Genomic DNA, 16,291 nt, shown 5'->3' on the forward strand with positions numbered 1-16,291 from the left:
ATTATGGCTAAGGGTTTGCTTACCTCCTTTGCTGCCTCCTTTAATATAACTGGATAGATCCCATCCACCCCAGGTGCCTTTCTTGTGTTTATCTTCAACAATTTCTCCTCCACTTTGCTCTCAGTTATTACAAGATTCTCTAGCTTACTGCTAGAGTTGAATACACCTCTGGCATTCCCCTCGCTGAATAACTCCTCATGTGTGAATGTCGATGCAAAATATTCATTTAGTTTGTTAGCTACCCGAGCAGGGTCATCAACAGTTGACCCATCGATCTCAAGTGGACCAATCTGATTCATCCCCTTCCTTCTAGAGTTTACATAAGTAAAGAACTCTTTGCTGTTTTTCTTCGCATCCCTTGCCAAGGATCTCTCGTAATCTGCCTTCGCCTGCCTAACCTCCTTTGTAACTTGGTTACAGATCAACTTGTATCTATCATAGGCGTCCGTGTCACGTGTTAATTTGTATGTATCCCATGCATTTTTCTTCTCTGCCATATGCCTCATTAGTTCATCTGACAACCATTTAGGCCTAAACCTTGGACAATATTTCTTAGTTGGTATGTAAAGCCTAGTAGCTTCCACGATAAGTTCTTTGAATGCTTCCCATTTTGAATTTGCTGTTGGCAATATCATCAGTTGATCCCACTGTATAGAATTTAAATACTGTCTCAGTCCATTGTAGTCGCCTTTACAAAGCAATACCCCTTCCCTTTACCCCTAATGGTAGTTACCTCTTTGAGTAACTCCCACTTCAGCACACTGTGATCACTGCCACCAAGAGGTTCATTTATCTGCAGATTCTTAATGCATGAAGAATCACTACTGATAATCAAATCAAGAGTATTACTCCCTCTAGTTGCCTCCCGAACATGCCTCCCGAACATGCCTTCATTAACCTCACCAATCTTGTTGCCTTTCTGTGTACACGCTCAAGCAAATCTACATCATTCCTAAAATGAGGCCTCCAGACCTGCATGCAGTACTCAAGGTGTGGTCTGATCATTGCCTTATACAGAGGGACGATCACCTCCTTTTCCCTGCTAGCAAATTTTCCTGTATATCACTGACAACACCTCATGACCTGCCCTGGCAGCCTGTCTGCATTGCTCAGAAAACATATCTGATTGCACAATTACTCCCAGGTCTTTTTCATTTTCTACCACCTTAAGTGTAGTACCACACAGTTGTTACGTTTCTCTGGGGTTACTTCTACCCATATGCAGTACTTTGCATTTTTCAATGTTAAACTTCAGTTGCCACTTCTTAGCCCATCTGCCCAAATTTTCTAGATCCTGTTGCAGTAACACACTGCCATTACTGTCATTAACAACCCTGCCTACCTTTGTATCATCTGCAAACTTCAATACTAAGTCTGGTATACCTTCATCAATATAATTGATAAATATACAAAACAAAAGTGGACCCAACACTGAATCGTGTGGGATTCCACTAATAACATTAGTCCACGAACAGCAGCACCAATTGATTACCACCCTTTGTCTTCTCCCACTCAACCATCCTTTTATCCATTGTAGCAATTTACCCTTAATACCATTCTGCTCCAATTTGTATAGTAGTCTTCTATTCGCAACAGTGTCAAAAGCTTTCCTGAAATCCAAGTAAATGATATCAAAATTATTTTTTGCATCCAGTTCCTTTGTAACCATATCATAATAACCAATCAAATTTGTCAGACAAGACTTTCCCTTACCACACCCATGCTCTGTCTGAATTATTCCTGCAGTCTTGTCTAGATGATCCTGCAATGCATCTTTAACCAGTGACTCCATTATTTTACCCGGAACAGAAGTTAAACTAACTGGTCTGTAATTACTTGTGTCACCCTTTGATCCTCTTTGTGAATAAGGGACATATTTGCACATCTCCAGTTAGTCAGGACCTCTCCTGAGTCCAAGGATGCTCTCATAATTATGGCTAAGGGTTTGCTTACATCCTTTGCTGCATCCTTTAATATAAGTGGATTGATCCCATCCACCCCAGGTGCCTTTCTTATGTTTAACTTCAACAATTTCTCCTCTACTTTGTTCTCAGTTATTACAAAATCATTAAGCACCCTGTTACAATTTGATAACCTTGTGGCATTTTCAAACCTTAATACCTCCTCATGTGTGAATGTAGATACAAAATACTCATTCTACTTTGTTCTCAGTTATTACAAAATCATTAAGCACCCTGTTACAATTTGATAACCTTGTGGCATTTTCAAACCTTAATACCTCCTCATGTGTGAATGTAGATACAAAATACTCATTCAGTTTGTTTTTTCTATCTGAGCAGGATCATCAACAGTTGAACCATTGATATAAAGTGGACCAATCAGATTCATCCCCTTCCTTTTAGATTTTATATAAGTAAAGAAATTCTTGCTGTGTTTCTTAGCATCCTTTGCCAAAGATTTCGCGTAATCTGCCTTTGCCTGCCTGACCTCCTTTGTGACTTGATTACAGACTAGCTTATATATATCGTAGGCTTCTCTTTCGCCTGATAATTTATACGCATCCCATGCATTTTTATTCTCTGCCATGCGTCTCATTAGTTCATTTGACAACCATTTAGCCTAAACCTTGAACAATATTTCTTAATAGGTATGAAACGTTTAGTAGCTTCCACTATTAATTCCTTGAATGTTTCTCACTTAGAATTTGCTTTTGGTAACATCATCAGTTGGTCCCACTGTACAGTATTTAAAAACTGTCTGAGACTACTGTAATCACCTTTACGGAAGCAAAAACCCCTTCCTTTACCCTTGATGGTAATTATATCTAATCCCACATCAGTACACTGTGATCACTGCCACCTAGTGGTTCCTCTATCTGCAAATTCCTAATACACGAATGATCACTGCTGATAACCAGATCAAGAGTATTACCCTCTCTGGTTGCCTCTCGAACATGCTGCTGCAGAAAACAATCATCTAATAAATCCACAAAAGTCTTGCGAGTGACTGACTCATAAGTTCCAATCTATATCTGGGAAGTTAAAATCCCCCATTATAACACAATCGGATTTACTAGCCCACTCTATTTCTCTGTACAATTGTTCATTGTACTCATTCGAGTTATTAGGCCTATAACACACTTCTACTCTTATTTTTGCTTTTGCAGTGCTTATGTCACACCAAACTGACTCAACAGTGCACTGTTCATCTATATCAACTGGATGCACTTCTTTTGATTTTATGCTTTTCTTAATTAACAGCATTACACCTCCTCCCTTCCTATCCTGTCTATCCTTTCTGTACACATTGTACTCTCCAAATTCCAGTTCTGCATTCCTTATATCTGAGTGACACCACGTCTCTGCTATCCCAACAACATCCGCCTTTGATGTCTTGACCAACACTTCAAATTCATCAAATTTATTTACTATACTTCTAGCATTGGTATACATGTAAGTATACATGTACCTATTCTTATTATTAGTTACCCTAACACAACCCATATACCCACCTCTTTAACGATGATTTCCATCAGTCCCTGAAACCGCCTACACCCTTCGCTCCAGGATGCTACTTATTCTAATAGAAGTAGTGCAAGAATCAACTACACCTCTGCCTGCAGCTACTTTTAACCTTTTAGTCTGTGAATCCCCCAAAGCTAGCAGTTTTCTGACCCACCTAACACTGCCTCGATAGCATCAGCAAATATTCTTGCACCCTTTCTATTTAAGTGTATCCCATCCCTGTAGAAGCAGTCTCTCTTGTTAACAAGCAGAGACCAGGCTTAAAAAAATTTAACCATATGGTACACAAGGCAATTTGTACATTTCCTCCAGGGCTGAATTGATTGACAAGGTTCTCATCATGTACTCCCTCCTATCGTGTCTGGGCAGAATTACAGATACTTTCAAATTTAACCCTAATCTCGTTGCCCTTCTCTGTACTCGTTCAAACAGCTGTACATCCTTCCTTTTCAGAGGACAAGCAGCTCTGATACAGTGCTGTATATGTAGCAGCACTGAAGTGAGAACTAGCAATCCCCAATGGAGAGGTGCCATTTATTCAAAGCACAAGAGGAAGATGTCTCATTGTGAAGGACTCCACAATATGGGATGTTAAAACAATGATACTCAAAATATACAAACTTCAACCTGTCTCAAAATTCAACCTTGTGATAATTATGCTTTTGTACTAAACATTGTCACAGTTTTACTACATAAATAATGCAAGATTTTATCATTTTAGATTCAAAATTTCATCATTTTATTTATTGATAAGGCAATGAAATATTACATTTTTTTAAAAGTTTAAGAAAATGTAATAAAATGAATTCATTCACTCAAGGTGAATGAATCAGATATGCCTCATTCTTAAGAGAAAAAGGATGAATTCTAGATTTTAACTAAAATTTTAAATTATCTTTTTTTATCTAAGCATTAAAAAGCTATACATGGTATTACAACCTTTTTAGTTAAAATTGAATTAGAAATACAAAAACATTTCATCTTTAACTTCTGAAGTAATTTAATTTAATCTAAAATAAAAATAATCCGACAAAATCTGACACCTTTCTTTTTTTTTAACTGGTTATAAATATTCAAGAACTTCAGAAATGCTTGCAAGATTTCTTTCTTTATAGAATTAACTTAAAGATTTAATGAAACAATAATTACCAAGTTCAATATTTAAATTATACACAGCTGCATTTCCAAGTTCTAACCAGTCTTCCTTATTCTTCAGAAACTGACAAATACTTAAAGCTTCTCTGAATCTAAACAAATGGAAAAATCTTTTATATAATTTAAAATTTTAGGTAAGTAAAATTACTTACAAAAAATTTTAAAATCAGATCTGACTGCTTACCTAAAAGTAATAGTTTTAAAAAAAATTTAATTAACCCTTTCAATGCTGAGTTTGCTGAAAGTGTATGTGATCATGGTAGCAAATTCTCCATTACTGGATGGCTCTGCAAAGCAAATTTTTTGTGAAATTTTGAAATTTTTAAAAAGGAATATTTTGTACATAAATACTTATAATTTTTCATATTTAGACTTGATCACCCAATATTAGAGTTAAATTATAACCAAAAATCAAATCAGAATTTAAAAAAATAAACAAAAAGAAAACTCAAGATTATTTTATGATGTAATAAAATCCTATACATCTATTTATCAATTGATTCAATTTAATTATAGCTCGGACACAGCATGGTTTTTTTAAAGGAAAGTCTTGCCTGACCAATTTGATTGAATACCATGATGAAGTCACAAAGGAACTGGATGCAGGAATAACTTTGATATCATATATTTGGATCTTAGAAAGGCTTTTGATATTGTTGCATATGGAAAACTGCTGCACAAATTTGAGCAGTGTGGAATTGGAGGCTGCTTGTTGTTTGTTGTTGTTTGTTATTTGGTTTTTAGGAGCATTAGCAACTAAGGCCATATTGCTCTGGGAATATGCAGTGGTCATTCCCTGACCTTTCCGCATCCTCCGTATTTGGTGGTGACGGGCTCGAACCCCGGTCTAATTAAGAAGCGTGCTACACACTGCTGCTCCTTCCCACTTGGCTACGGAGGCACCTGCATTGGAGGCAAATTGCTGCTATGGATAAAAGGATGGTTGAGTGGGAGGAGACAGAGTGGTAATCAATGAACACTGCTCTTCGTGGACTAATGTTATTAGTGGAGTCCCTCAAGGTTCAGTGTTGGGTCCATTGCTGTTTTCTGTATTTATAAATGATATTGATGATGATATAACAGGTTTAATATCCAAGTTTACAGACAATACGAAGGTTGGCAGGGTTGTTAAGGACACTAATGACAGTATGCTGCTGCAACAGGATCTAGAAAAGTTGAGATGATGGGCTGAGAGGTGGCAAATCAAGTTTAACATTCACAAATGTAAAGTACTACATAGGGAAGCAATAACCCCAGAGTAACATATCAACTCTGTGATGCTACACTGACAGTGGTAGAGAATGAAAAGGACCTGGGTGTAATTGTGCAGGCAGATATGAAGTTTTCTGAGCAGTGCAGACGATCTGCAAAAGTAGCTCATGGTGTCTTGTCAATGATATACAGGAATGTTTCTAGCAGGGATAAGGAGGTGATGATCTCCCTTGTATAAGGCAATGGTCAGGCCACACTTTGAGTACTATACAGGGTGTCTTAAAAATATCGGTACAAACGTTTACGGGAGGGAGGTAACATCTAAAGGAATGTGAATCGTATATGAACCCATAACCGGAAATGTCACCGTAAGTCGGTACACGGTGCTGTTCATCAGTTCAGGAGAGGGAAAATTTCAGGTTTATTCATTCAAGCAGTAGTCGCCGCACGAAGAGCATGCATCGATATATACGAACTGTGAGCTGGCAGACATGCACCTAGTGTATGGATTAGCAGAGGGCCCACAAGGTGTGCGCCCCCATGCAGCACAACATCGCTTCACAATAAATGTGTGGGCAGGTATGTTTGGTGACTGCTAAGTCGGCCCATACCTGTTACCATCCCGCATGAACTCTGCTAAATATTGGATCTTTCTTGAACCAGTTCTAACAGGGTTACTTGACGATGTTCCAGAAAATGTGAGAGACAACATTTGGTTTCAACATGACGGGGCACCTGCCCATTATGGAAGGTGTGTTCGTGACCATTTGAACAGGCGTTTTGGGCGTTGATGGATTGCCGTGGTGGATCCATTGCCTGGCCCCCACGCTTACCTGATTTATTGAACCTTGATTTCTTTCTGTGGGGGGCCCTCAAATGTATCGTGTATGAATCGCCTGTGGAGACTGAAATGGATCTTGTGGCGAGACTCGTCTGCGCTGCTGGTACTGAGAAACTCCTGGTGTGTTCGACCGTGTCTGCCAATCCATGCTGCGTCGGTGTCATGCATGCATCGCATCTCATGGTGGAACCTTCGAGCATCTGTTATAACATCATGAAATGCATCCATCTCATACTCCATTGTTAATATTATGTCAAATCAATGTTTGCCACTAATTACTGTCTTGTGTCATTTCTGCTTATTGTGCCTCTGCTACTACTTTCCCGTGACGTTTCCAGTTATGGGTTCCTATGCGATTCACATTCCTTTAGATGTTACTTACCTCCCCTAAACGTTTGTACCAATATTTTTGAGACACCCTGTATACAGGTCTGGAGGCTTCATTTTAAGAAGGATGTAGAGCTGTTGGAATGAGTACAGATAAGGGCAACAAAATTAGTGAATGAAACAAAGGGTTGAAGAAAGGCTTAAGTTTTGCAAATTACAGTGTCTGGATACTAAGCATCTGTGAGGTGATCTGATTGAGGTGTACAAAGCCTTGAAAGTTTTGAGCATGCTCAATGCTGATGGGATTCTTTCTCTTGCTCAGAATAATCACCTGAGAGGGCATAAATTCAGAAAAGACAGATGTAGGATAGATGTATGGAAGTTTGCCTTTAGCCAGCGGGTAGTTGGTTGGTGGAACAAACTTCCATCCTTTGTTGTGGAAGTTGATAGCCTAAATAAATTTAAGGCTGAGCTGGACAGGTATTTGGAATGAACGGAGGGATGAAATGGAAGCGTTTTTTTTTTTTTTTTTTTTTTGGCTGATGCTGCGTAAGCTTGCTTTCTTGCATCATATGCCTCTACTAATGCTAATTATCTTCTGCATTAGTTACAAAGAATTTAAAACAATGTCACTGTCAGAGCCGGTGCTAGCCGGTGGCACCTTGTAATGGCACCTACTACAGAAAAGCATCTGCACTCTTCACAACTGATATTTTTTTTGATTTGGTAGTTGTTGGCGCATCGGCTTCTGTGGCCATATTGCACCTCCCAAGGTTTTTGCAGTACTTTGATCCAAGCCCAAGGCGGGAATCGAACCCGCGACCTTTGGGTTGCCGGGTAGGTGCTTTACCCACTCGGCTAGCACGGTCAGCGCACTCTTCACAACACTACCTGCATTCTTCAGAAGCACTTAACAAAATAGTTTATTAATAGTTCCTAAAATTTAGACATTTTCAAAATTTCGAGTTGTAAAACATTAAGAAGAGGGGTGAGTAAAAACACACTATTTATAGAAGGTAATTATAATAAATGTTATATAAATTATAATAAATGTTATATAAATTTATTAAATTAATAAAGACAGTATTATTAATTATTACAAAAGATGCTTACCAAATATATTTTCAAAACAGAAAAATATAAAGTGTTACAAATAAACAAGTTTTACATAAACTCAATCAACAAATAAACAAATTTCACATAAACTCAATCTTTCTGGCTTTTACATCCGCAAATTCATTCAAAAGTTCAGAATAATCAATGCTTTCCAATATCTCTTTTCTACAGAAATTATCGCTAGTGCTACTAAGTGACCTTGTGTCATTGTCATTCTTATGTAGTTTTTAATTATCTTTAATTTTAGGAAACTGCATTTCTCCTGAAGTCACAGATACAGGTAAAGTAAATAAAATTTTTAATGCAATTATTACATTTGAAAACAAGGACAGCAATTCATTATTATGCAAATATTTGAGAATGTCTAAAGGAATATCAATGGGAAGATTCTAAATGAATATCATTGGGAAGAGATAGATCTAGTAATTCTTCAAAAAGCTCTGTCCCATTAATATTTTTATGCTCATCATCTGTAAGAGATGGTTGTAAATCTATGCAGTGTTTGCTTAAATCATTTTTTGACATTTCTCCTAACATCTTAAAATTATAGAAAAAATGAAACTTGCTACAATGATCTTCCAATAACTTGAATCATTCTTCGATAGAAGCTATTACTTTATCTAGAACACTGAAGTAAAATTCAATCTTAAATTTGAATCTGGGGTCCTGAATACATTCATTGTGTGATTCATAATCGAATTTTTTTCGTTTTTTCTTTTTTTTTTTTTGAGCTCTTAGAGATACAGTATCTTTAAAAGTAGCTTCTACGACTAAAGCATTTGCAAGTTTGCTAGAAATTTGTATCAGTTCTTCAAACCCTGCATCAAAATGTTTCCTACTAAAAACCTTCAGCTTCTTTAAAGACTCTTAATCATTCTATAAGATTTAAACATGGGTTCTGCAGAATTTTGAAAACCACATTAAGTTTTTTTTTAGGATACCATACTATGTCACAACTGAACATATAAATTTGAAAGTTATTATTTTGTTTGCTAGTGACTCTGCTATATGATGAGACAGTGTCTTTTCATTATTTTCTGACAACTCCAACAGCACATCATATATACCATCTAAATGATATCACAGTGGTTCAAGAACATTTATGCAACTTGATCAATGTGTTTCAGACAGAAGTTTTAAAGTTACTGATGGAACATGTTTTAGCCCACCTAGAACAGGGAAAATATACATAAAGCTCTTGGATGGTATTAAATAAAGCTATTCCTTCTATTGAGGCTGATACACAGAATCGTTACATTTAATGAAAATGTACAAGGAATGAAAAATGCACGTGGATTTAAATTAAATATTTGCGACTGTACACCGAAAATTTCAACTTTCACGTTTGTCCCATTACCATATCCTTGCCTGCGTAGATCACTCAAAGGTAAACCAAAACTTTCTAATTGTTTTAATATTGTTCCCACTAGTCCCAAACTGGTGGTACCAAATACTGGTATAAAATCCAAAAAATGCTCCCTAATTTCAAATTTATTGCTTTCTTTAATTAAAATAACAAATTTAATAATAATAGTCATCTGTTTGGTATGACTTTTATCAAATGTGCAATCTGAAACAGTTGAGTAATCTGGCTTCTAATAACATTTTTAAAATGTGTCTGCACTGATTTAGCCAATAAATTAATTAGTTCATTTTGTATGTCTTTATTAAGATAATGAGTACATGTGGTATGGTCTTATTTTTACTAAATGTTCTGACAGCACGCTATCAAATTTTCCCACAGTTTCTGCTAATTTTAAAAAGTTCCCATTATTGTGATGGAATAATTTATCTGATTTTCCTTGAATGCTAGTGATTGACCTGCTAAAAATTTACCACTAATTAGTCTATCTAAAACACCACACCAATGCCTTTTTTCAGCATCGATTAATCTTTGGTTTTCACAATCTGTAGTTTTTTCTGTTCTAAGACACAATGCTAACTCTTTCCAAGTTTTAAATGATTTGCTATGTTCTTTTTTGTGCATTTCTAATGTGCAACTTAGATTTTTCCATGTTGAAAAGTCTTTGCTTGACCAAGCGCACCTATTAGAGGAAAATAATTTACAACAAAAACAATAAACTGCACCATTTGTTCTAGAGTAAACAAGCCAAGATCCTTCAATCACTTCATTATTACTTAAGACTCTGTTATAAAAATTTGTTGAAAACTGCCGACCATCACTTTGATGGATCTTAAAATCTGAATCAGACACCTTCACAGGTCCTTTTTTTTACAGTAAGTTGTCTAATATTATCATTTAAACATTTGGTCACAAAAATTAGAAATTTGAGTAGTAACACTATTAATAATTACTGATACAGCTTTTTCTACATCTTGCATAGAACATATTGGAGATTTGTTTTCTCTATTCTTGCAAATACACAATGGAGAAGTTGAAGGGGAACATCAGTTTCACAAGGTTTTATTTGTTGTAGAAATTTTGCTCAATATACAGCAATCCATAGCTTTTGACTGTTTTTCATTCTGCTCGTTTTTGAATTTTTTTCTTTTTGATGTTCTCCCAGCCACTCAGTTTTCTTTTCATTATTCCACCCATTATTTCAGGGTAGGTACTTTTTGAAAAGTTTCAACCAGCTAACAAAAACAGAGAGAGATATGTATAGTAAAACATATTTTGACAAAATTACACAAAAATAATATTGAAATTAATTAAATTAATTAATTAATGTATGACGATTTCAAATTTATAAAATAAATCCATGGAAAAATTCAGTACAGTAAAAAAATAAAAGTTAATAAATTTAAATGAAGGTTTTTCAATAAACAAACTAACTAAAATGTAATATAATTTAGTACTTAATTTTTACAAGCATATGCAAATACCATATGTAAGTAAAATTCAATAATCTAAAATGTCCTCTGGAACACATTTAAAATTATTTAAGATTTTTCGTAAAGAAGAAAATAATACAGTATATATCCAGTAATTAGAATTTTAATGACAAAGAATAAGGCTTTCAGGGCAAATGGATCGCTTCCTCAGTAGACGTATACAGATTATTACAGAATATGGACATTATAGAGAAAGGAAGGGATCCATTTTCCCTAAAAGCTTCATTATTTGTCATTAAAATTCTAATTACTGGATACATACTGTATTATTTTCTTCTTTAAGTCATGGAATCCAGTACCACAGGCCCATTTGCATTTAAGATTTTCTGCTTTTATTATGACATAGATAAGTAAAGACTGTACCTTTAAATCAAAGAAGCTGGTTAATCACACTTTACACATTGATAAAAATATATTTGATTCTTTGCAGTTTGACAGATGCACTTAAGTGAGATGAAAGGAATAAATAATTTTTTTTCTTAAGATTATTACTATAATTAATGCCACTCATATACCACATGAAATTAATAATATAGTTTATTAAGCTAATCGCCTAAACCACTTTTCAGACATTTTACTGATACCATCATCAGACCATACTGTTGAAATATAAAATTTCATCGAAACTGGTAAAACCATTTTTGAAAAAAAATTTAATTTTCAAATTAATCTTCAAGTAAAGTTCATTGACATTGGCAGGTAGAAAGTTCAGTTCCTGATAAAAATCACTTAAAATATTAGTAAAAAAACAGCAATGATTTTTTGAAACAGTTATTTTGGGGGCCCCTCTGTTAGGGCCCTAGGCAATTGTCTTTTTTGCCTAAGGGATAACGTGCCACTGGTTGGTGTGCAGCCTGGGTCTGGGGGTCTGGAGGGGATTGTATGTGGGCCACTCCTCCGGTTATCTGGATTATTTTCCAAACCCCAATGGCATGATTTAATGATGGTTATCAGTAGGATGTCTGAAAACTAATCACCTAATAAATCACTATACACCTTAGGTGTATAGTGATTTATTAGGTGATTAGTTTAATAAACCATTTTTTATTAATTTCACATGGTATATGAGTGATATTAATTATAGTAATAATCTCAATGGAAAAACAATTATGTAATGTCCTTCCCTAACTATATTTCTTTCTTAAATTAGCATTAGTAGAGGCATATGATGCAAGAAAGCAAGCTTATGCAGCATTAGCCAAAAAAAAAAAAAAAAAAAAAACGCTCCCATTTCACCCCTCCATTCATTCCTACTACCTGGCCAGCTCAGCTTTAAATTTATTTAGTCAATCAACTTCCACAACAAAATATGGAAGTCTGTTCCACCAATCAACTACCCGCTGGCTAAACACAAACTTCCACACATCTATCCTACAACTGTCTTTCCTCAATTTGAATTTATGCACTCTCAGATGATTATTCTGAGCAACAGGAAGAATTCCATCGGCATTGAGTATGCTCAAACCATTCAAGGCTTTATACACCTCAACCAGATTACATCGCAGGTGCCTGGTCTCCAGACACTGTAATCCGCAAAACTGAAGCCTTCCTTCGTAAGACCAACCCTTCGTTCCATTCACTAATCTTGTTGTCCTTCTCTGTAGTCGTTCCAACAGCTCTACATCCTTTTTAAAATGAGGCTTCCAGACCTGTATACAGTACTCTAGGTGTGGCCTGACCATTGCCTTATACAAGGGAATAATCACCTCCTCATCCCTGCTAGAAAAATTCCTGCATATCATTGACAAGACACCATGAGCTACTCGTGCACACTGTCTGCACTGTCAGACAACCATATCTGCCTGCACAATTACTCCCAGGTCCTTTTCATTCTCTACCACTGTCAGTGTAGTACCACAGAGTTGATATGTTACTCTGGGCTTACTGCTTCCCATATAGTACTTTACATTTGTCAATGTTAAACTTCATTTGCCACCTTTTGCAGCAGCATATTGTCATTAGTGTCCTTAACAACCCTGCCAACCTTCTTATCGTCTGCAAACTTGGATATTAAGCCTTTTATATCATCATCGATATCATTTATAAATACAGAAAACAATAATGGACCCAACTGAACCCTGAGGGACTCCACTAATAACATTAGTCCACGAAGAGCAGTGTCCATTGATTACCACTCTCTGTCTTCTCCCACTCAATCATCCTTTTATCCATAGCAGAAATTTCCCTCCAATGCCACACTGCTCCAATTTGTGCAGCAGTTTTCCATATGCAACAGTATCAAAAGCCTTTCTAAGATCCAAATTAGCAATAGCATTAGCATTAGTAGAGGCATACGATGCAAGAAAGCAAGCTGATGCAGCATCGGCCAAAAAAAAAAACCCTCCCATTTCATCCCTCCATTCGTTCCAAATTCCTGTCCAGCTCAGCCTTAAATTTATTTAAGCTATTAGCTTCCACAACAAAAGATGGAAGCTTGTTCCACCAATCAAGTACCCGCTGGCTAAAGCAAATTTCCGCACATCTATTCTACAACTATCTTTCCTCAATTTGAATCTGTGTCCCCTCAGGTTCTTAGTCTGAACAAGACGAAGGATCCCATCAGCATTCAGCTTGCTCAACCCATTCAAGGCCTTATAAACCTCAATCAGATCACCAATTTGCAGGTACTGCAATTTGCAGAACTTAAGCCTTTCATGGTAAGAGCACCCCTTTGTTCCCCTCACCAATCTTGTTGCCCTTCTTTGTACTCATTCTAGCAACTCTACATCCTTCCTAAAATTAGGCCTCCAGACACACATATATATATATATATATGTGTCTGGAGGCCTAATTTTGTATAACGGGATTATCACCTCCCTGTTCCTGCTAGCAAAATTCCTATTTTTAATTGACAAGACTCCATGACCTACCCTGGCAGCCCATCTGCACTGCTCAGCAACTTCATATTTGGCTGCACAATTACCCCAGGTCTTTTTCACTAAGGTCTTTTATATGCATCCCATACATTCATCTTCTCTGCCACTAGCCTCATTAATTGATCTAACATCCATTTAGGCCTAAAACTTGAACAGTATTTCTTAGTTGGAATGAAAAGCCTAGTAGCCTCCAAAATTAAGTCCCTGAAAGCTTTCCATTTAGAATTCACTGTTGGTAACATCATCAGTTGATCCCACTGTACAGAATTTAAAAACTGTCTGTGACCTCTGTAGTCACCTTTATAAAAGCAAAAGCCCTTCCCTTTAGCCTTGATGGTAGTTACATCTTTAAATAATTCCCACATCAATACATTGTGATCACTGTTGCCCAGTGGTTCCTTTATCTGCAGATTCTTAATGCATGAAGAATCACTAGTGATAATCAGATCAAGAGTATTACTCCCTCTGGTTGCTTCTCAACCATGTTGCTGTAGAAAACAGTCATCAAATAAATCCACAAAAGTCTTGCTAGTGTGCAAGTGACCAACCCACAAGTTCCACTCAATATCTGGAAAGTTAAAATCCCCATTATCAGACATTCTGATTTACTGGCCAACTCTATTTCTCTGCACAATTGCTCATTATACTCATCAGATTCATTAGGTCTATAACTTAAACCTACATTCATTTTTCCTTTCCCAGTGCTTATTTCACACCAAACAGAATCAACACTGCATTTTCCACCAACATCAATTGGATGCACTTCCTTAGATTTGATGTGTTTCTTAACTAACAGCATAACCCCTCCTCCCTTCCTATCCCGTCTATCCTTCCTATACACATTATACTCTCCAAATTCCAACTCTGCACTGCCTATATCTGTGCGACACCACATCTCTGATATCCCAAGAATATCTGCCTTTAATGTCTTCACTAGCACTTCAGCTCATCAAAATTATTAGCTATACACCTAGCATTGGTGTACATGCAAGTATACATGCACCTGTTCCTGCTCTTAGCCACCCTAACACAGCCCATGTATTTACTTGTTCCACTATGACTCCCAGCAGTATGTTCGTGTCAGACGGCACCTGGGATTTCTCCCATCTCCGCTAGTGTGCAAGTGACCAGCAGTACTGGAAATCTTCCTTACCTTGCTTTCCAGTCTGCTGCCCATTCTAATAGAAGCAGTGCAAGAATCACTTTTGCCTATGCCTGCGGCCACTGTTAACCTTTTAGTCTGTGTATCCCCCCCCATGCTAGCAGTTTTCCAACCCACCTAATACTGCCTCGATGGCATCAGCAAATATTCTTGCACCCTTTCTATTTAAGTGTATCCCATCCCTGTAGAAGCAGTCTCTCCTGTCAACAAGCACAGACCAGGCTGAAAAAAATTCTACCCCTTGAGCCTTGCACAATCTCTCCAGGGCCGAATTGATTGACAAGGCTCTCATCATATACTCCCTCCTATCGTGTCTGGGCAGAATTGCAGACACTTTCACATTCAACCCTAACTCGTGACTTTTTTTCAACGCTGACCTGTACTTGTTGAGTAAATCTGCATATCTCTTACTCTTAATGTCATTAGTTCCAACGTGTACAATAATATTGCCTTTTGTGCCCTGAAAAGATGATATCTGCTCTATAAAGTCATCAACTTTTGCCCCTAGCAGACATATCCTCGTCCTGTTCCAAGAAATCCTCGTCCTGTTCCAACATATCCTCGTCCTGTTCCTGTTCCTCGTCCTGTTCCTGTTCCTTAGAAAGTATATTCCCCGTCTCCCTGACAATAGAGTAACCAACAAAAACTAGTTCCTTTGGGACCAGTGCATTCTACCTTGGAGATTGCCTCTGTGTTGCCTGATGCACAAGAGTGAGCTCTGTCATTGAGCTGCAGCTGAGAGCCTGATGGGTCCCTCATATTAATTTCTTCTAGGGCATTTACCCTTCACCTCAAGCTCTCATAGATGCCCATCAGAATGTTGAGTTGGCGCCTAATTTCTGGACACCTAACAACCATGAAGGCATCCTCCTTGGCTAGATCATGTCCTGTTTTAGAAAGGTCGGCAAACATTTCACATTTTGCACATCTTTTGAGACTGTGATGCGTTGGAGAATCGCCCCATTCGTTTCTACCCCGAGCCACAGCACTCTCGCTAGTCTGTGATCTTTGCTTTACAGCTCTAGTCTGGGTCATGATTTCCGTTTAAATGCAATTTAATTAACAATGAAATTTAATAAGATTAATAATATTTTTGATTAATTGATAATATTATAATAAGATTCCTAACACAGTGCTTCGTATTACGCTATCTAGTTTAACTTTATATCTTACGCTATCAGTTCGAGATATATATACGTTACGCTATTTCTTATCAACTATAATATGGTGGTTAGTTCAACAATATTGGCGCCAACACTGG

At 36.9% G+C, this 16,291-nt stretch overlaps 1 protein-coding gene across 1 annotated transcript in view; it reads right to left on the reverse strand.

The window, feature by feature from the left end:
• Oseg6 (intraflagellar transport protein Oseg6) overlaps window positions 1–16,291 on the reverse strand; it is a 690,115-nt gene that overhangs the window by 325,014 nt on the left and 348,810 nt on the right. The window contains exon 19 of the mRNA XM_090372456.1: window positions 4,635–4,732. Coding sequence (XP_090228582.1) covers window positions 4,635–4,732 — 98 coding nt within the window. The remainder of the gene's footprint in view (window positions 1–4,634; window positions 4,733–16,291) is intronic.

Source organism: Mastigoproctus giganteus, chromosome 1 (assembly GCF_048544385.1).
Source record: "Mastigoproctus giganteus isolate SK-2022 chromosome 1, ASM4854438v1, whole genome shotgun sequence".
NCBI classification, from domain to species: domain Eukaryota; kingdom Metazoa; phylum Arthropoda; class Arachnida; order Uropygi; family Thelyphonidae; genus Mastigoproctus; species Mastigoproctus giganteus.